This window comes from Podarcis cretensis, assembly GCF_951804945.1.
Source record: "Podarcis cretensis genome assembly, chromosome: 11".
Classification (NCBI taxonomy): Eukaryota; Metazoa; Chordata; class Lepidosauria; order Squamata; family Lacertidae; genus Podarcis; species Podarcis cretensis.
The window spans coordinates 39,387,841-39,409,106 of NC_137180.1; the positions used below are offsets into that span (position 1 = coordinate 39,387,841).

The 21,266-nt window shown below is 42.4% G+C and overlaps 1 protein-coding gene across 2 annotated transcripts in view; it reads left to right on the top strand.

The window, feature by feature from the left end:
* The window catches only part of LOC307226633 (interleukin-6 receptor subunit beta-like), a 68,615-nt gene that overhangs the window by 28,022 nt on the left and 19,327 nt on the right, over positions 1–21,266 (top strand). Inside the window, exons 2-6 of one of the 2 annotated variants that reach the window (XM_079995446.1) lie at positions 12,574–12,617; positions 15,448–15,498; positions 17,285–17,368; positions 17,749–17,799; positions 20,702–20,816. In XM_079995446.1, the coding sequence (XP_079851572.1) occupies positions 12,575–12,617; positions 15,448–15,498; positions 17,285–17,368; positions 17,749–17,799; positions 20,702–20,816 (344 nt within the window). In that variant the 5' untranslated portion in view covers position 12,574. Of the gene's footprint in view, positions 1–12,573; positions 12,618–15,447; positions 15,499–17,284; positions 17,369–17,748; positions 17,800–20,701; positions 20,817–21,096; positions 21,168–21,266 lie in introns of those variants that run through there. The other variant, XM_079995447.1, reaches the window with a different exon arrangement.

A 21,266-nucleotide genomic window follows, 5' to 3' on the forward strand; every position in this document is an offset into this window, starting at 1 on the left:
AAAGAATAATTTGAATTTCATACTTGATTAATGTTTTTCTTGTGGATCAAAATTAAAGTGGAAGGAATCTTGTTTTTCATTGTACTCAAAGAGCACAACTAAAACATATGACTATGTGGAGACAGTTTGTCTTGCTCACATGCTATGGCCACTTCTGCATGAGTGTACAGAAACTCTTGAATGAACTGGGGGAGGGGGTGTCACCTAAACAGTCCCCCTTTTCTGCCCCATTAAAAGTCCCCCTTTTCTGCCCCATTATAGGGTGCATTCATTCCTGGGAAATATTACGTTAGTTTTCCTGATGAGAATGCTGGTGCTTTTGTCCCGTTTTCTAATGCTTCACACTGCAGTGCCTTTTGTGTTAATTTAAGTGCAGCTTTTGACTGATTGCACTAAATTTCATTCACACCAGTCATTGGACAATGGATCTATCCCCCCGCCACATACACACTTTCCACACTAGTGTGCTTCTGTGTCCCCAAGATTCACCAATGAAACCAGCAGGAGAGAACTGTACGCAAGTATAAAGGTAAAGGTAAAAGGACCCCTGACCATTAGGTCCAGTCATGACCGACTCTGGGGTTGCAGCGCTCATCTTACTTTATTGGCCGAGGGAGCCAGTGTACAGCTTCCGGGTCATGTGACCAGCATGACTAAGCTGCTTCTGGCAAACCGGAGCAGCGCACAGAAATGCCGTTTACCATCCCACCGGAGTGGTACCTATTTATCTACTTGCACTTTGACGTGCTTTTGAACTGCTAGGTTGGCAGCAGCAGGGACCGAGCCACAGGAGCTCACCCTGTTGCGGGGATTTGAACTGCCGACCTTCTGATCAGCAAGTGCTAGGCTCTGTGGTTTAACCCATGCAAGTATACCACCCCCAATTCCTGTGATTTTCTGGGTTAATGGGGTTGCAAATGGGGTTTTTCAGGATGCAATAAACATGGAAAAGAGCACTAAGCATCCACTATATGTTGCTGGATTTCTGGAAGTGGCTTTTAGATTCTGTGAAAGCTCAAATAGAACGCAATAATCAACAGGTAGGGGAACATAGGGGAAATGGAACAAGCTGCTGTGCAAATGCTGCGCAGTCATAGTACACCAGAATTGGGAAGGAGCTTGTACCTCTGGTCTTTCAACTACCTGTGGCTGTTAATCAGCTGTGTTATTACTATGCAGCAACATTATGGAATGTCCTCTTGAGATTACAAATGGCAGCTAGAAAAGGGTCACCATTATCCATTTCCAGTCTCCCTCTGTTGCGTTCATCCATTTTTTAAACCAAAACTGAGCTCCGTTTTCAAATAAAAAAAGAGGGATTACTTATCATTTCAAAAGATATATATCACTACCCTGTAGCCAGGTCTTTGCTTCCATCTTCAATGATAAAAGCCAAATCCATGCCTCTCTCGCTTATTCCTACCTCTCCACATCTATACTTCTCTCAGCCCTTTGTTCCTGGCTGCAGTCTCAATTCATATGACAACCCTATTATTCTCATCAATACCCTCTCTCAAATTCCTGCAGGCTTCTCTGCTTCCCCACATTGAATATTGTTGTCAACCTATTCCATTCCTCTAGTTCCTTTCTTTCTGTATCCAAAATAATTAAATACACCACAATTTCCCTCATTCTAAAAAAAGTAACAAACCGTCTCCCTTGATTAGGGATGGGTGAGTCTGTCAATTTTCGTTGCTCTGAATTTATGTAGGTTCTATTCTTCAATTCAGTTCTCCACATTTCCTCATTAGTTTTTGCTTTAACGAAAAGTTCTCAAGAAAATTCATCAGCATTTTTGTGCTAATAGCCACATGTTGACATGCATTTTTGTCTAATATGCAAATGCAAATAATATTCCCTTAATATAATGCATTTCTGCATTTTGTTTTCACCAACACATGCATTTTTATGTACGCTTTACCACACTATAAGCATTTTTGTAACATTGCTGAAGAACTGCAAAATTCAGAGAAGTGCAAATTTTGCAGCATGGCTGTATTTCAGTCCTTGTATTACTTTGGAAAGTGCAAATTTGGGAGCTTCACCTTGTGCTACTATCTGGCCCAGCCACCTGCACTGAACTGAACTGCCTTCCTCAAATTCACAGCCTATTTTAGCCTCTTTCAGACATTCCTTCCATGCATTTATTCTGTGACGGAAGAGAGCAGGGCCCTCTGTGGTCCAGCATCACTGCTGCTTCTCATCACCTGAGTAGGCACATAGGTGCCCATTTTCAGACTCCAGCTGAACACACAGATGCTGGTAAAAGGCTGGCAGAGTGCACGGTATCAAACTCAACGCCAGCATAAATGCATGGAGGAAATGCCTAAATCCTTACATCTTCTATCTCCTTTTCAAATTACTCATTCAGTATTTCCCCTGGTAGAAACTTCTCCTCTGCCTTCCCAAGGCTGAAAAACTTCATGTATATTGATGTTAATGTATAATAATAATAATAATAATAATAATAATAAATAATTCTAAGGGAATCACACGCCCTTTGAGAACTGCAGCACTTGTCTCTGCTGTTGTTCTACCAAAGACTCAGCTTATGCAAAGCAAAATGTGTTTGGTACTACTTAGAAATTAATGGGAAATCAATGGGACTTCTCCTGAGGTCCTTCCTAAAAACAAGAGCAGCATAATTAGGCCATTAGATTTCAAACTTTAGCATGCAGATCCATGTCTTATACATCTGCTGGTGTATAAGACAGGCTACTCAGTGAATAATTGTAAAATCAGCTACAGCCTTGCATTGAGCTTCCTGGTAAATAGCGACCACTTGCAAATAAACACCTGGGAAATGAGATGTGCATGCAAATGAACTTATTATGCTCTCTGCCCCACAATTCCCAGTGCTTATTACTTTTGAAATCACTGCTTGCATATAAGGAGCAACTGGAAGCTACAGGAGCATCTCCCTTTGCCAGGGGAAGTAAGAGAGAGGAAGAGGGCTGGGTCTGCTGTTTTGAACTGACAAAAGAAATAACCATCAGAAATGTCAACACAGCACTAGATTACAGACTTGCTCCTTTATATATCTTTGGGCTTTTACTTCGGTCTTACATGCTACCTTTCTTTTTTTAAAAAAGTCATGATTTATATATGCCTAATTAGTAAAATTATTTTTACTAATGAGAATTAGTAGTAAGTCTCCAGTTTTGATTACTGCTGGTTACATGCAAAAAAGAGAGAAAAGAATAAAGAACCATTTTGCATGCTTTACAGGCAAATGAATATGTACAGATGTTAATTAATACAACCATGTAAAAGACCATGTATAGACTGAACCAATGCATGTTTATACAGAAGGAAGATCACATGAGTTCAATATTTACTCCTGAGCCTGGAACTACAACTTTAGTTTTCAAAGTTGCTACCACATGGCAGCAAAATCGTATGAATTCCATGAATAAAGTTGCCAAATATCCCCCCCCCCCCCATTCTGTTACATACTATTGCAGGCATAGGCAAACTTGGCCCTCCAAATGTTTTGGGACTACAACTCCCATCATCCCTAGCTAACAGGACCAGTGGTCAGGGATGATGGGAATTGTAGTCGCAAAACATCTGGAGAGCCGAGTTTGCCTATGCCTGTACTATTGCAAAAGCACTAGCAATTTTATCACACTACTGGAAAAAACATACAAGAACATTTAATATTCCACATTTAGTTTGACCATGAAAGTATTGCATACTTTCACCACTGTGACATAAATATAGTGCATATTTAGCATATGTGAACTATAGAAATGTGCCTGTTACAGATGTTGACTGTGAAAGTTGCAAGGTTTTATGATGCAATCTTTAAAATACATTTTAAGTAAATATTTATAAATGAGGTACATATTATTCTCATATTGTATTCTGGGTATTTGAAGGTATTCAAGCCCCTCTGCCGTCCACCTAGGGTTTTATACATGTAAGGCATTTTGGATCACAGAACAGCACGTCCTGCCTGCCTTGGTGCAGTCCTAATGAAGGCAATACCAGAGGAACCTTGTGAGCGTTCACATCAGCTGTTACTGCCCCCTGGTGGTGTGTCGTGCATTCAGGCCAACATTTGTTCTGAACAAGAATTTCTCCAGGAACTTTCCTACTTTATGAAACAGGCTTGGGACTTGCTCAACACAGTGGCTCACAGCAAATTTCATGCCATGTCAAAACAGCAACAACAAAAACCCTTAGTAAAGCCCTAGCTTAGTGGACAAGGTGGCTATCAGAATCAGGAGAATTGCCCAATAAGACAAGCACTTTATAAAGTTGCTATAGCTGCAGTCGCTGTAAAAAGTGGCCTATGCTATCACACCTAGATGGAACAGAATGACCTGACTCTCTTCCCCTGACAGGGAAACTCCTAACTAGTTTTCTTAGTAAAGCTCCCTTTGCAGGTGCCAGGGTGATATCCCAGGAGAGCTAAGTCTCTTAGGGCTTATCCACACTTACCTGTCCACTGCTCTTGCTAGGCACGGTCCACACTTTAAACCTCCCTGCCTAAGTGCCCTTCTTTATTGCTCCAGGGTTTTCCCTGTAAAAACCTGCTGTCCGTCACTCAGAGCAAATGCTAATCTGCAGAAAACCCTAATGGATGTTTGCTCCGATTGAGCACCCAAGAGCAGGTTTTCACAGGGGAAACTCAGGGCAAGGGGAGGGGGACACTTGGGCACAGAGCTTTTAAGCACAAAGCTGTGCCCGGAAAGAGCAGGGCAAAAGCTACATGTGGATAAACCCTCAATGGAGAACTAGAAGCAAAAGGCTGGAGATTGGGAGTTGAGTGATAGTTCTAGGCTCTTATCACCGTGTACATTTAATTCATGCCTCAGTGTGGTTAGCAAGGGGATGGGGAATAAGGGTTTGTATTTCAGTTTGTGCATGGTTTTGGGAAGTGCAAATGAGGAACATTTGCACTGAAATGTTAACCACACCAAATTTCTCCCCTCCCCATCTGTAGTTTGGACTGACTGACAAAATTGGTCTAAATTTTCTCTGCAAATACTGCATTGTTCACGTGTTAAACAAATTACTTACACATTTAGTTAATCCCTGGGCAACTGCTGTATTGTTTTGCATAATTATGGTTCTTTCTATTTAAAAAAATGTGTTCACTTTAATAATTTGCAAGCTCTATTCTACCTAAACCCCTCAGAGGACCCACGTCAGCGCTCACGAATCTTTACACGTAGGAGCTTTTTAACCAGCTGGTAGGCTTGCAGAAAGTAGACCGTGTCCTCATTCTTTCTACATCCTATTCATTGGTTAGGACCACCGCTGGGCAAGAAAAGCATTTGCTGAATCAGGGCAGGTAGAAGAAATCAAGACATAACCAGCTTAGAAAGCAGAGCAGAAGGGGCCAGGCAAGGGAAGGGAAAACAAAGTACAAAGCCAAGTATGTTCTGGGATACAGAGCTAATTGGTGGACCATGGTCAGAATGCTATGTAAGGTCTATTGGTCAGTCTAAGAGGAGACTTTTTCTTCCTTGCTTTTCATAGACTGCTTAGACTTGGAGCAAACCAAATAAGGGACAGTTGCACACAACTAACAAAGTCAGCAAGACACTGTCATAACAGTACTTACGGCACCACAATAGTGGCAGAAGACAGACTCTGGCTATGCATCGCCAATTGCTATTGCTTACCCTAGAGCTTTGCGGCAAAGAAATTGTTTATGTTTTTGTGCTGCAGAAGCGACCCAGGCCTCCTCCAGCAAGCAAAGTCCTGGGACATAGGATCAAGATGTCAGCATGGGCTCAGTATTTGATTTTATTTATGGGATGGGTGTTTCCCAAGGAGGGAAGAAATTCATTGCTGAATGGTTGAGGATGGTTTCCAATCACAGTATCCAGATTGCTTAAGAGCTCCGGTGAGTTCCCACTGAAAAAAAGCCCTGAGTGCCAGTCCCTGCTTTGTGACAGCCTTTCTGAGAAAGAGGGCAGAGTGGACATTTCTTGTTCCCACTCCTCTTTCCTTCATGGCCAACTGTGTAGCAGGACAGAGCTTGAATGACCAGACAGCAAATATTATCTAGCCCTTGTGGTGAAAGGAGAGAGCTTTGCCAGCAGGTGTCACTCAAATGTAAGAAATCCATTCCCAGACAGAATTTCACCAACAGAAAGCTTCTGCACACCATTTTTCACAAGCTCTGTAAAAAAAAAAAACAGGCTTGGCCTTCATGCTGACTGCTTGAGTAAGTTTTACCAGCCCAGGTGCTTTTTCAGAATAGTTTGCAGCTTGATGCCTTTCTGCACTGGCATGTTTAAAAGAGTTTTCAATCCAACTTATTTTACCCCACAAAAGACAACTTGCAAAGTTGCAATGGTATTGTGCTTGAAAACTAGTGAAAGGAAGGAATTTTAAAAATGTGGTTTCCCCCCTCCATCTCTTTATACAGTGGTACCTCAGGTTACATACGCTTCAGGTTACATACGCTTCAGGTTACAGACTCTGCTAACCCAGAAATAGTGCTTCAGGTTAAGAACTTTGCTTCAGGATGAGAACAGAAATGGTGCTCCGGCGGTGCAGCAGCAGCAGGAGGCCCCATTAGCTAAAGTGGTGCTTCAGGTTAAGAACAGTTTCAGGTTAAGAACGGATCTCCAGAATGAATTAAGTACTTAACCCGAGGTACCACTGTATACAGTTTTACTTATTTCCAAACAGAAGCCTGAAGCAATTAACAATAACAGGCAAAGCAAGTATGATACTATGAAATTAACAGTCCAAACAATACAAAAGTGTATCTTGCAATTAAAATGTCACAATAAACCTATGAATGTTACAATTCAGAACCCAGTAACAAAGTCATAGTGATTTAATTGCCATATGTTTAAATGTACATGCCAGCTGTGCTGCTGGTTCATCTTCCTACTGCTATGTGGAGCTGGATGGACTGTGGAGCTGGGAGTGCAGTGCAGGTAGCTGAGACATTTGGGTCTCCCATTCCTCTTTCCTTTACTCTCCTCACTCCTGGTAGCTTAAGCTAAAGTAAAGAGAAGTTTCACTTGTCCATACCTTGAATATCATTTAGCTAGCAGTGAAATGGGAAGTGCCCTCTCTTTATGTTTCATACCCAATGAGTATGGGTAGGTGTGGTCCTACCCCCAGGGCCAACTGAGATAGTGTTCCTGGCTCAATAAATCATGCCCACACCCTTCTCCTCCCCTCACATCAGCACACTCCCTTTGATCCTCTAACTCTAGGTTCTTTGAAACAGAGATTCTCATTATGCCTTCAAAACAGAAGTGCTCAAGATGAAAGTGCTCAAAACGAAATGCTAAAAATAAAATACACTTTAATACAAAATGGAAAATGCTAATAATTCAATTTAAATCTTGATAACTCAGGCTTCCTGATAACAATACCACCCACCAGGCAGATTGAAAACTTGGAACCGCTACTCCTGTTAGCACCATTGCACATAATTTGCATCTATCTGTCTGCTCACAAAGTGCTGATGTTCTGGCATTTTGCCTGCCTTTGAGCCAGACTAACTCAGAGAGATCCTTACCAGCCTTGCAAATAGAACCAAACCAAACACACAATCAAAGCTGCCATAAAAATCAGATATGAAAGTAAAAACCTGACAAAGCCTTTAAAATATCAAATAAAACCAGCTATAAAACATGCCAGAATTCCGACCTAGACAAATACAGAAGCCTTCTCCTGGCACTAAAAAGACATCAAGGATGTCATCAGACCATCTCATGTGTTTGGAAGGCATTCCAAGGGCCCTGACCAGTAAAACCATTTCCCCGGGCACCACCTACCTAACTTCAGATTGCAGAAGGGTCTATTGGATGAAAAACAAAAGGTTTGAGCAGACCTGTAGAGTGTAGGTGGATCCTTAGTTAACCTAGGACCAAGGCATTTATAAGTAACAACCATAATCTTGAATTATGCTGGAAACAGACCAGTAGCCGGAGTAGCTGTTTACGTGCTGGTGAGATGTTCACTTTAGCTGGTCCAAATTGGTAGCCTAGCAGTATTCACAAATAGTCCCAGGAATGTAGCATTGTAGTATTTGAGTAACAGCATTTCTGATTATACCAGGAACAAAAATCATCATATTTTCCCCTCTGCCACCAAAACCTTTGCTAGCCAATTGTTTCTGCAATGGAAGATACCACATAAAAATGAAACTGATAAAAAGCTTTTTTAAAAAATAAAATAAAATGGTGAAGTGATTACCTGAAGCAGGAATAGTTGCTACACAGCACCCAACAACATCTGGAGGGCTACTGCAGGTTCCCCATTCCTTGTGAAATGTTTCCCAGCACACAAATCCCTAAGAACAGTGTAGTCTCCCAGAATTACTCAGTAATTCCCCTTTACTCAAGAGAAGGCGAGCCCCTGCAACTCAGTAGCTGTGTACACACCACATATTTTAAGTACATGCTGTTCAACATCTTTTAGCCAATGACTTGGATGAAGGAACTGAGGGGATGCTCATCAGATTCACAGATGATGACAAACTCAGGTAGCTAACACCGCAGAAGACAGATTTAGAATTCAACATGACTTTAACAGATTAGAGAACTGGGCCCAAACTAACAAAATGACTTTCAAAAGGGACAAATGTAAAGTTCGGCACTTAGGCAGGAACATCCAGCTGCAAAAATGTAAAATGCGGAACACCTGGATTGCCAGTGGTATGTGTGAAAAGGATCTAAAGGTCTTAACATGAGTCAACAGTCAAGCTTAACATGAGTCAACAGTGTGATGTAGCAGCAAAAAAGCTAATGCTATTCTAGGCTGCATCAACAGAAGGATGTCAAGGGAAATAATAGTACCACTCTATTCTACCTAGAAGTCCAGTTCTGGGCACCACAGTTTAAGAAGGATACTGATGAGCTGGAATGGGTGCAGAGGAGAGTGACCAATATGATCAAGGGTCTGGAAACCAAGCCTTATGGGGAACAATGGAGGGAGTTGGGTGTGTTTAACCTGGAAAAGAGAGGAGATTTGACAGTCATCTTCAAATATCTAAAGGGCTGTCACATGAAAGATGGAAGAAGCTTGTTTTCTCCTGCTCTGGAGAGTAGGACTCATAGCAATGGATTCAAGTTACAAGAAAGGAGATTCCAACTGAACATCAGGAAGAACTTTCTGACAGTAAGAGCTGTTAGGCAATGGAACAGTCTCCCAGGAGGTGGTGGACTATCCTTTATTGGAAGTTTTTAAGCAGAGGTTAGATGGTCATCTGTCATGGATGCTTTAGTTGAGATTCCTGCATTGCCGGGGGTTGGACTAGATGATCCTTGTGTTCCCTCCCAACTCTACAGTTCTGTGATTCAATGATTTTCTGCAAAGAATGCTGGAAGAGTGGTTTGTTAAGGGAATTGTAGCTCTGTGATTCTTGTAGGGAAGGGGCATATGCTTTAAAAGGTATGGTGTGTACACAGCCAGTTTAACATACCTTTAAAGCACATTCAGAGCATATTTATTCCCTTAACAAATTCTGGACACTGTAGATTATTCAGGGTTGCTTGGAATTATTACACTGTGATGGGCTCAGAATTCTTTGAGGGGGAAATGGTGTTTCGAATGTGCTGCTCCTGACTTGAAACTAGTAGAATTCATCTAGGCTTAAGCTGATTTAACAGAGAATGAGGAGCGTTAAGCAGAAAGTGTAGAATAGTTACATAACTTAGCATTTATTGTGAGAGGAAACTGTGGTCACAGATATGAAAATAGCAGAAACCAAGATGTTAAGAGATGAGAAAGTTAAATGCCAGAATGCAGTTTACTACTAACACAAGGAAATATTTCGGTTTCTGTGTTCAAAGCAACATCTAGTTTGCATGAAGGTGGGAGATCCATGCATTGGGGTAGAAATAGGAATCCGAAGTTCAGTGGCCTTACTGTGTGTTTAGTAGTGGAAAATGGTCAATCAGAAGGGGGCGTGGTAAAGTTTAGAGGAAGATTGCTGGTGGATTTCTTGAGATATAGTGGAAATGGGAGAAAGGGGGGGCTTAAGAAGCATGAAGAAGTAGAAAATGGGGACAATTCTGAGGTGCTAGACATGCAGGTAAAAGATGTGACAAGAAATTTCCAGTAAGTGAAGGGAGAATAAGCCAACAGTAGCATAAAGAGAAGAAAAAGAACATTAATAAGAAAGAAAGAAAGAAAGAAAGACAGAAAGAAAGAAAGACAGACAGACAGACAGACAGACCTAGGGTAGAAGAGTATCTGGATGTGAATCATGAAAGGTGTTACGGAAATTACGGGGGGGGGCACATCTTTAAAGTTAAATATTACAAATATTATGCCTGAATGTATCCTTTCAACTTGACAGCTCAGGGAAGTTACCTAGCTTTAAAAATAATATAAAATCATCTCCTTTCCCAGTTTCCTCCATCCCAAAGCTATTTTCCCCTTGAAAAAGGACTCCAGGAAGTTCCCAGAGGTGACAATCGCTGGGCTCATTATTAGCCAAAGGAAGCCAGATCTCATCACCTGACTCGCCTCAGGCTCCAGACATGCAAAGGAACTTCTATTGTACTTTTGGGTGGTGGGTACTTAAGACATATTTGTCTATGCTAATCTTATACCTGAGTCTTGCCCTGCCATGTCTGCTTATGCTAATCTTGTACCAAGGACTTGTCTGGACATATTTGCCAAGTTTAACCCCTCCCCTTTTGTGACATGTCAGTGATGTAGCAATGATGCTGTATGAACTGTATTCTGGGATATGGTGGGAAAGTTTTAAAAGTCCTTGTCACCCCATCCTCGGGGTTCAAATTTGCTCTTTGAACCTATTGTGCAATAAACTTTGGTCTACAGCTATTTGCTCCGGTTGGCTGGACTCCTTCCTTTATTCCGCAGGGACCCACGGGCTCTGCCTGACGAGCTGGGTGACTGAGCAGCCTCGCACCTAGATTTTTTCCCTAACATTGGAAAGGTTTGGTTGGTGGAAATCTAGTTTTATCCTTGATCAAAAACTTCCAGCAGTTCTCATGCTCTTCTATTCAAGCAAGTACAGTGGTACCTTGGGTTACATATGCTTCAGGTTACATACACTTCAGGTTACAGACTCCACTAACCCAGAAATAATACCTCGGGTTAAGAACTTTGCTCCGGCAGTGCAGTGGCAGCAGGAAGCCCCAGTTTCAGGTTAAGAATGGACCTCCAGAATGAATTAAGTTCTTACCCCAAGGTACCACTGTAATCATAGAATTGGAAGGGGTCATGTAGTCCAGCCCCAGGCAATGCAGGAATATTTTGCCCAATGTAGAACTCGAACCCATAACCCTATTCACATACCATCAGGGCTGTTCTTCCACAACTGCTCATATTTAGCCATATGTGCGTATATGTTTTCAATAGCTTTTAAATGTTATGAATATGCTTTTCTTTTTAATTCCATTGTCACCAATATGTTTACCACCTTCCTTTGGGATGAAGAATGGGATATAAATTAAATTAACAATAAATGTAATACTGGGCTGTATCAGAGTACACCCACTAAAATTAATGGGCGTAACTTAGTCATGTCCATTAATTTCAGTAGGTCTTCTCCTTGTAGAACTTGGTTGGATACCATCCATGGAGACCTACCTGAAAAGGAAAGTATAAAAGTTCTGTTTTCTCCTTCCAAAGCTCTCGCTTTTCTTGATATGGAAGTTGGCAGTATAGTGGTCCATTCTGCCCGATAACAGGTGGGCAACAGAATGGCAAAGGCCACTGTTAGGAAACTGCCCGCGTCAAACTTCAGCACGAGTTCAGCTAGGGTTGTGATATTTCAGTTGTTGAGCTTTTTTCGCCACATTTCGGAAATTCCCCCCAGCCATCAGTTCCACCTTTGAAATCCTGGTAAAGTCTGGGAAAATCCAGACATATGTCAGCAGCCCCAATTCAGCCAGCTAACACAACTTGTGCGTTTGTCTTCCGGACCCACTGAGTTTATCAGCCCACAACATTTTACTTCTCCGGCAATATTGCATTAATGCACACAAGATAAGGAATCAGAGGGTACACGAACACAACACTTTGGCCTCACCTGCACTATGCATTTAAATAAGCATCATACGTTTTTAAACAGTTATGGCTTCCCCCACTTGGCTATATTCTATGAACACGTAAGTTCCAGGTAAATTCTATTTTACAAGGAAATTTTTGCGTGGTGTTGACATTTAGTGAGAAATCTTTTAAGGGTAGCACCTGATAGATAATGTGATAATAACTGAATGATAAGCTACTTTGCAAGTTTCTTTTTTTTTTTTTTAAGTTTCCTATTGTTGACATAGCAGTTTGGGGAAAAGTTATCAGTAGGTGGCTATAAAACGGTGTAGAGGTTGGCAGTTTCTGTTGTAAGATCAGCTCTCCCCATAGCTTTGGCTTGCAACCTTTCCAGCCTAAAAGTGACTTCTGTATTTTCTTAATCCATAACTATTTAATACTATTTCCATTAAAAAAGCCTTCTAAGCAAAGGGAGGTGACATTGGAAAAAAATGGAGCTAAAAGAACTTGCTGTCATTATAAATTTTGGAAAATGACAGATTAGAAACATGCTCTACTCTGGACAAATATGGTATAAAATATATATTATATAAATATATATTTATACTTAATGTTTTTCAGCATGGGACAATTTGGTCTTCTCAGCTGCTTAGACTTTAGTCAAGGTAAGAATATACTGTCTGACTATTAATTATTATTATTATTATTATTATTATTATTATTATTATTAAGTCCAGACATGTTCCATTTTATCTGCTTCAGATCCTACTTAAAGGCAAAGGTAAAGGTACCCCTGCCCGTACGGGCCAGTCTTGACAGACTCTGGGGTTGTGCGCCCATCTCACTTAGGAGGCCAGGGGCCAGCGCTGTCCGGAGACACTTCCGGGTCACGTGGCCAGCGTGACATCGCTGCTCTGGCGAGCCAGAGCCGCACACGGAAACGCCGTTTACCTTCCCACTGGTAAGCGGTCCCTATTTATCTACTTGCACCCGGAGGTGCTTTCGAACTGCTAGGTTGGCAGGCGCTGGGACCGAGCAGCGGGAGCGCACCCCGCCGCAGGGATTCGAACCGCCGACCTTTCGATCGGCAAGTCCTAGGCGCTGAGGCTTTAACCCACAGCGCCACCTGCGTCCCTTCAGATCCTACTTACAGGAGTCTATTTCTGAAAATGCTTTAACAAGATCCAGACCAAGTAATACCAACAGATGGACATACAGGCGATCAGGAATATGAGAAATACAGTGAGATAACTGCCCTTGTGTATATTACAGAGTGCATTCGCGGCATTTGGAATTCACATGCGATTCTTGATTATAATAACTTGAGAGTGCAGTACTGTTTCACCTGCAATCAGGAAGCTGAGAGAATAGTGTTCTGTTGTTTGTTAGTTTCCAAGAAAAAATGGAACCATGAAGAGTCCATTTGGGCTTCTTGCTTGGATATTATGATCCAAAGGACTGGATTGGCATGTTGTATTTAAAAAAAGTTCGAGTGTGCCTAGCAATTGGGAGAAATGCCATTCTAGAAATAGGGTGATATAAGCAAGAAAACAGCTAAAGAAAAATGAATGGAAGAAAAATCAGCTTTGAAAGATAGTGGCAGCCTATGAAGTTTTACGGCCAAAAAGCTAAGATTTTCTTCTTATTTTTTATTAAAAAAAGATTCCCATGGAAACCGGTAGCTCAGCAGTAATTAATATTCTTAATTCCCACTATAAATTACTATTCATTTCATTTGATGGAAGTTTCATGTTTTCTGGACTTTGAACTTTTATTACTAAGCTCAGGTTCTTTTAAAAATAGCTTAAACCAACAAACAAAAGCGGAAGGATGTGGTTTATGTATCTGTGTATTTTAGGATCCCTCAGTACTTTACATTTTGTTCCTTCAGACTAGAAATGGTTTTCTCCTAGAAATGCTTGCTTTAAATTAGATTCTCCAGAATAATGGATTGTGCTAACCGTATTTGGTCATTATAGAAATGTGCAACTTGTGCAGGAGGCAGACAGTGGGGTCAAACACTCTAGCTCAGTGCTTGACGCCTGTTTTCATTGCCTTCCATGTGTTGGATCATGATTCTGCAGCAGGGGGGTCTCTTGTATCTGTGAAGACTCCTCACACTTTTTGGAATGAGGACCTAGACAGACTCAGGCCCTCACACCTCCAATTTATAATATCAGGTAGCACAATTCAGAACGATCTATTCCTGAGAGCTGCTGCCAGTCAGAGTAGTCAGTGCAGGGTTAGATGCAGTGCTTTTTTATATAGGAAAAAAATGGTGCCAGTACTCACCATGAAGTTGTTATTGCAAGGTGCTGGTACTGCATACCCTTAAGTACCCCCAGGAAAAAAAACACTAGTTAGATGTATTAGTTGTCTGACTCAAATGTTAGGCAGCTTCAGATATTTTGGGGGGTGGGGGGCTGGAAGTTAAAGATACGCTCCCAGTACGTTTCCGAGTACAATTCAAAGTGTTGGTGTTGACCTTTAAAATCCTAAACAGCCTCAGCCCAGTATACTTGAAGGAGCGTCTCCACTCCCATTGTTCTGCCCGGACACTGAGGTCCAGTGCCAAGGGCCTTCTGGCGGTTTCCTCACTGCGAGAAGCAAAGCTACAGGGAACCAGGCAGAGGGCCTTTTCAGTAGCGGCGCCCTGTAGAATGCCCTCCCATCAGATGTCAAAGAGATAAACAGCTACCTGACATTTAGAAGACATCTGAAGGCAACCCTGTTCAGGGAAGTTTTTGATGTGTGACATTTTAAAGTATTTTTAATCTTTGTTGGAAGCCGCCCAGAGTGGCTGGGGAGGCTCAGCCAGATGGGCGAGGTACAAATAATTTATTATTATTATTATTATTATTATTATTATTATTATTATTATTAGCAACAAGAGGCAACCCACAGAAGCTGTTCACAAATAAACTGGAGCACTTGGTTAAATGCTATTGACACAGTGTGGCCAATTGAGTATAGATAAGCTCTCAGTTAAAAGCTGCCAGCACAGCCATGGAGTTTACTTGATGGCAAGTCACTGTAATGGTACTGTCATAAGTTGACACTACTTGAACAAAGGAGATTAGGCCCCTTGGAATCAAAGGATCCTTGCTTTCCTTCTGTCCACAGCAGTTTCATCTCTAGCTACCTGGTTTAAAGCAAACCATTCCCATTTTATTAAACCAGTCAAACACTCAACCTGCTAATCAGAACTGGACACATGGTTTTCAGTACCAAACATTGCTTGCAGGGCAAACCATTTGGGTGAAACTGCAAAATACAGTTCTGCCTTAAAGCAGGAAGGGATTTGCCACATGCGGCGTACACAGGCCTGGAGGTCTTGTCAGGTTGTAAACATAGCTCAGATCTATGGTCTGGCTTTATACCTGAATTATCTCACCATCTTTCAGCCTAACCTGAAAAGATGGAATACAAATGTAATGGATCAATATACTGAAGCAAATGGAACTGAGTAATTACCCTTGTGCTTCTTTTTCAAAGGAGAAATGAGGCAGTGTTTATTCTTCGCAGTTTTGGCTTGGCTCCCAGTGGGTGAGTTATGATTCACTGCAAAACCCTTTGGATGAGGACAGTCTGTTTGGATATAGGATAGCTCTACCCCTTCAGGCAGCATATTGACTCACAATTTAAGGGAAAGATAATATTGAGCAGCTGTCTAGAGTTTGATGCCCCTGTGCGCCGCAACTCAGGCTGCTCCTTTGGGAGAGTATTCCTAAGTGGACTCCTTTAGGGGGCAAGCATGAAATGTGCGTGCATACATGGCATGGATAGGGAACCTGTGACCATAGAGATGTTGTTGGACTCTAGTTCTCATTAGTCTCACCCCTAACCAGGTCCTCGTTAGTATAATGCTAAGTATCCCCGCCTGTCATTAGTCTCACCCAGCATGGCCAATGGCAAGGGACAATGGAGCTGGAGTTCCCTCGCCACTGAGGTACACCATCATCTTAAAAGCATCATTTTTACAGCTCCACACCCAAAATAGAATGTCTGGGGTTGAATGTGAGCAAATTTTGATTCACAATTTGACTAAAGAAAGTCTTTCCCAAGTATCTCAGATTACATTAAATCTGAAAAGAAAGCAGTAAAAATATAAGATTTTGTGGTTGAGATGGGCCATCCCAAACTTAGGAACTTCCAGGTGTTTGTTCCCATCAGTCCCAACCAGCATGGCTAATGGTCATGTTAATGGGCATTGCCATCTAAAACAGGGCCTCCTGGCCTTTTTGGTATGAAGACGCACTAGTCCAAATTTATTTGGCATGGTAACCCTTTGATTTATTGCCACTTGAATTTTTGACCTTAAGTCTTCAGCCACCATTAGTTTCATGCATTTTAACTGCAAGTTTGCCTGTTTTATAGCCATTACTTGAAGCATTTACTTAATATTGCTATTAACGTGGAATTCATTGAAATATTTATAGTACTTACTAAGTTATTCATACAACATCAATAATCTGAGGCTGGATATTGCTTAATATTCTGCTTTCAGAAATTTATTCTAAACACATATGGTTACATGAAGTGTTAGTTGTTGCTAACTAATTATTTTAAATAATTCTATTCAGTATTGAGTTTATTTTAGCAAGAATCCGTCAATGGTTAAGCTTAGCATTTTGCCAAGAAGTAGTCAACTTGGGTTTGATGGTTGTTGGACACGGCAACATTGCTGAAAAAAAAATTCTGAAAAAAAGACATATTTCATAAAGATGTGTACTACCAAATGGCAGCAAAACAGAAATGGTTTCATTGAGTAATATTGGTAATATTAAGCCAAAATTTGCATAACTTTACTTCAGACATTTATCTTTGAGGTTCCTATCACATGACAGTTCAATGCATAGTTCGTTTTCCACAGACAAAAATCACTTTGTGACATCACTGTCAGTTTCTTCGGCAGAAAAGCAGTGGACATATTTGGACTAAGGAAACTTCCTATCACTATTACAGCTCACCTCTGATGCGCAGGTGCTGCCTTTGGTGCATGTGCATCACATGCAAGCTGCAATAGTCATTCAAAAACTCCCTCTGTGAGGATCTTGTGGCAAACTGTCACCGAATCTGCTGCCCAGCCACCAGAGAGTGGTTCTGAATGTAAGCCTGAAGCCCTTCTGGTGTTCAGTTTCAAGTGTCAACACAGCACTAAAATACACCAATAAAACAAAAAGTTATAAGCAGTGAACATCATCTGGAAGACCATAGGTCCCCCCCCCCCCCATGATCTGGACCCTCCACCATAACAGCTGTTAGATAGGAATGTCTTCTGGTGGAAGCTGGTTGCTGCTATTCTGTACCTTATGATTATCTCTTTTCACAGCTTCCAGTTTCTGTGAGCGTAATGGCCTCTCTGTCTGGGGAGGCACAGGCTATGACTTCAATTGCTCCTCCTTGTCAACTCCAGGTAAGCGCCAGCCCAGCAGAAGCTAGTGCCTCGTAGAACTAGTAGGGTTGGAGGCAAAGACTCCAACCAGGTGGACTCGGCGGTGTAAGAGTCAATAACAGACAGAGCCAGATAATTCTGCTTTTGTGACCCCCATCTTCCTCCTCCCATCTGAGTCCTACAACTAACAACCTACTCAACACAACTGGGAATGATCAGCCAACCATATAAGGCCATGGCAAGAAAAGAATAAAGAGTAGAAAGCTGTATATGTCCAGTTAGAAACAAGTCCAATTAAGTTCAGTGAGGCTTAGCTCCAGGTATAGGTGCATATACAGGAGAGGACATTTTAGTTCCCATTTAAGGTCATTTCTTCAAACCTTGTTTTCTCTCTTTTATAGACGCCTCTGATTTCTCATATTGTGGCCGGCCTTCGTGCACATTAGATCCAGGTGAATGTCTTTGATTATCCATTACCCATGTAGACCCCAATACCATATCCCCACACACATTTTAGGAGGGAAATTTTGGGAGGGAAATTTGGTGCACTCCTCCCCCTCCATCACCCACCCACTCCCTACCGCCAACCCCTTCCTTGCCCTTCCACTCACTGCCGCAAGCCACTCGCTCATTCACCCCTTCCTACTACCTTTGTCCACTGTCTTCCACCTCCTCCTCTGCAGCCCTGGGAAATGCCACACAGACCAGCGTGACATATTGGGAGTTTGTCCCAATCTGTGCAGGGTCAGGAGATGCTGCACAGACCAAAACATCCTCCTCCTTCTTCTCCTCCAGCACTGTAGACATGCTTCCAGTAGTGCTGTGGCAGATGGAGGAAGAGGAGAGGTGTTGCACAAGGTCAAGGAAAGGTTTCCCCCCCCTATTTAGTCCCATGCTATGGTATGTGCCAACTGACTTGAGCCATAGTATGGAGCCAAATCTGTCCATCTTTTGGTCCCATGCTGCTCTGCTGCAGCCAGAGCACAGGAGTCAAAAATGGGACATCCAGGATTGGGATCAGAAGCTGCGGTGGCTTCTGTCAATATAGAACGTCCCACTTAGAGGGTATGCAATCCTATTATAACTGGCATTGCTACTGTCACTCATGGCATACTGAAGTAACTGCCAGGCCTCCAGGACCTGTGCTAGGCCTGATCATCATCATCATCCATTGCTCAGCATTGACTGGCTAGAAAGATCAAGACACCATTTAAATTTTTCCCTCAGCACTGGTCTGGGCTCCCTGGGGAGGGTTTAAATTCAATAAGTAAATATTGATAAATAAATTGTGGGATATCACACGCAGGCTACCTGGTGATGATCAGAGGAGCACAGGTACTGTGAGGTAAGCCAGCTTGGGGGTGGCTGCAGCCCTGGTGCAGAAGGGGGGCCTGCTAGTAGGAGGACTGTGCCAAAGAAGTGTAGTGATACCAATGGTGTGTAGCTTGCACAAATTCTTCTTGGTCTCTGCAGTAGCTTGTGAAGAAATCTCAACAGCGTACCATATTTTCCAGTTGGCTCAGGCTGTAATAGTCCAATTGCGTAGAAATGTATGGTGGGGAACCCTATTTCATAGCTATCAATGTTTCCCTTTTTTAAAAGGAAATTCCCTTATTCTGAATAGGATTCCTCACAAGAAAAGGGGGAAATTGACAGCTATGCCCTATTTTCACTGGTAAAGAGACTAGGGGAGTAAAGGTTCTTACTTTCCTTTCTGACTCAGGAAAAACAAAGCCCACCTCAGGATTTCCCCCACCACCCAGAATTCTTATTCACCTATACGTTACAGAGGGCTGATAAGGACTCTCCATCGTTCTGCCCGGACACTGAGGTCCAGCACCGAGGGCCTTCTGGCGGTTCCCTCGCTACAAGAAGCCAAGTTACAGGGAACCAGGCAGAGGGCCTTATCGGTAGTGGCACCCACCCTGTGGAACGCCCTCCCATCAGATGTCAAAGAGAAAAATAACTACCAAACTTTTAGAAGACATCTGAAGGCAGCCCTGTTTAGGGAAGCTTTTAATGTTTAATAGGTTATTGTATTTTAGTGTTTTGTTGGAAGCTGCCCACAGTGGCTGGGGAAACCCAGCCAGATGGGTGGGGTATAGATAATAAATCATTATTAATTATTATTATTATTATTATTCCTTGTCCAAAATGAGATATCAAGGGCTACAGGTAGTTTAAAAAACATTTTGTCCAGGTAATTCACAGGAAGCTCTAAAGTGAGTCATGTTGTTCTGAAGGAAGGTAGATAATGCAGTGACAGAGAAGATTAGAATCTTGCAAGGCTTTCACATTGCATGTCTGTCTTTTAATCAACCAGTGGGTAGTGGTTCTTAGAAGCCACCCTCCAATTCCTGTGAATTCGCAGCCCACATATTCAAAAAGTGCTGAGGGGTAGCTTTGTTGATAGAGCACGAGACTCTTAACCTCAGGGTCTGGAGTCAGATGCAGGTCAGCAGTCAAGGAAGCAGATCTCCTCCGTAGTTAGTGAAGTTAACTCTTTATTCAAGCAAACAAGCACACAACTCGACCTAATGGTCTTAGCGACACTCCCCAGCAGGTCTTGTTGCCAGAACTGAAAGTCCCTGTCTCCCACACTTCTCCAAGGCTCCTCCTCTCCTGGATGTTTCCCAAGCAGTCTCAAACTGCGCCTGCACACCTCAGACCTCTGTTCTGTTGTTCTCATTATTCTGTGAGTTCTTGAAGACCAAAGAGGAGGGGAGCTTGTCACAGCAGGACAGGGAGAGTCCTTGGATTCTTGGCTCAGTCTCTTGACACCCCCCCACACACCTCGGAGTCTGAACTCCTCCCTGTCACAGGCTCTTCCTGCTCCTAAACCCTGCTGCCCCTTCAACATCCGGCGCTTTATCCCAATCTCCTCCCTGTGGCCTCCCCTCAGTGTCCCACCACCAATCCCTTGACTCTGAGCCTTCCTCCTCTGGGATTTCCCTTGTGAGTTCCTCTGCTGGTGCCTCCTAGCACCATAGCTGTCAACGTTTCCCTTTTCTTGCGAGGAATACTATTCGCAATAAGGGAATTTCCCTTTAAAAAAGGGAAACGTTGACAGCTATGTCCTACCACTCCTCTTCATCCAGCCTGACAGGCTCAAGCCCCACGATAGGTGAAGGATCCCTGCAGTTCAGGGAGTTAGACTAGATGACCCTCATGGTCCCTTCTGTGAATCTATGAAATTAGATGCAGCAGTAGCAGCTTATTTGCCAGGAGGTCAGGTGAGCATCTCTGCTCCACCATACTATTTGCTAGCGGTGACTCTTATGTCTACTGGCCACAATCTTCAAGATATACTTCTTCACCCCCTGATGGATGTGGTTGTTTGTTTTCATTTTTCAGATTGGCATGATTACCTGACATGCTACTACATCGAAGAGAAATTGATCCTGAATTGTTCCTGGTTGCCCCTACCCCATGCAGCAGATTCTCTTGTGTATACTGTGTTTTTAAAATGGTAAGTCAAGGGAGAGGGAATTGGGAAATCAACTGCAATATGCACCAGAAGTTTGTTTTAAAAAAAGAGTTTCAGAGGAAAGATTTTCCTCAAGATCTTAGCAGGTGAGGGGAAGGGTTAAAGGTCCCCTCCATGTCTCCTGTGGTTAGCTTCCCCAGCTGATACAATTATTATTTTTGAGAAAACCTGCTTGTTAAATGCAATGATGCATTTAGCATCACATGCAGTTGGGGTCTCACTCTCCTAGATATATGTCTGCAGGGGTCTATGTTGTGGAGGACTGCCAGCTACCAGCATAGTGTACAAGATTTAGCAGTAAAGGGAGACCAAGTTAAAATTGGATGGCAAAATGTAAAGCTTGCTAGAAGGGAATTTACTAATGGACATCTACCAAAAGCAAACTATCACAATTAAATGGGTTTCCCTTCTTCCCTTCTCCAATAAGTATCC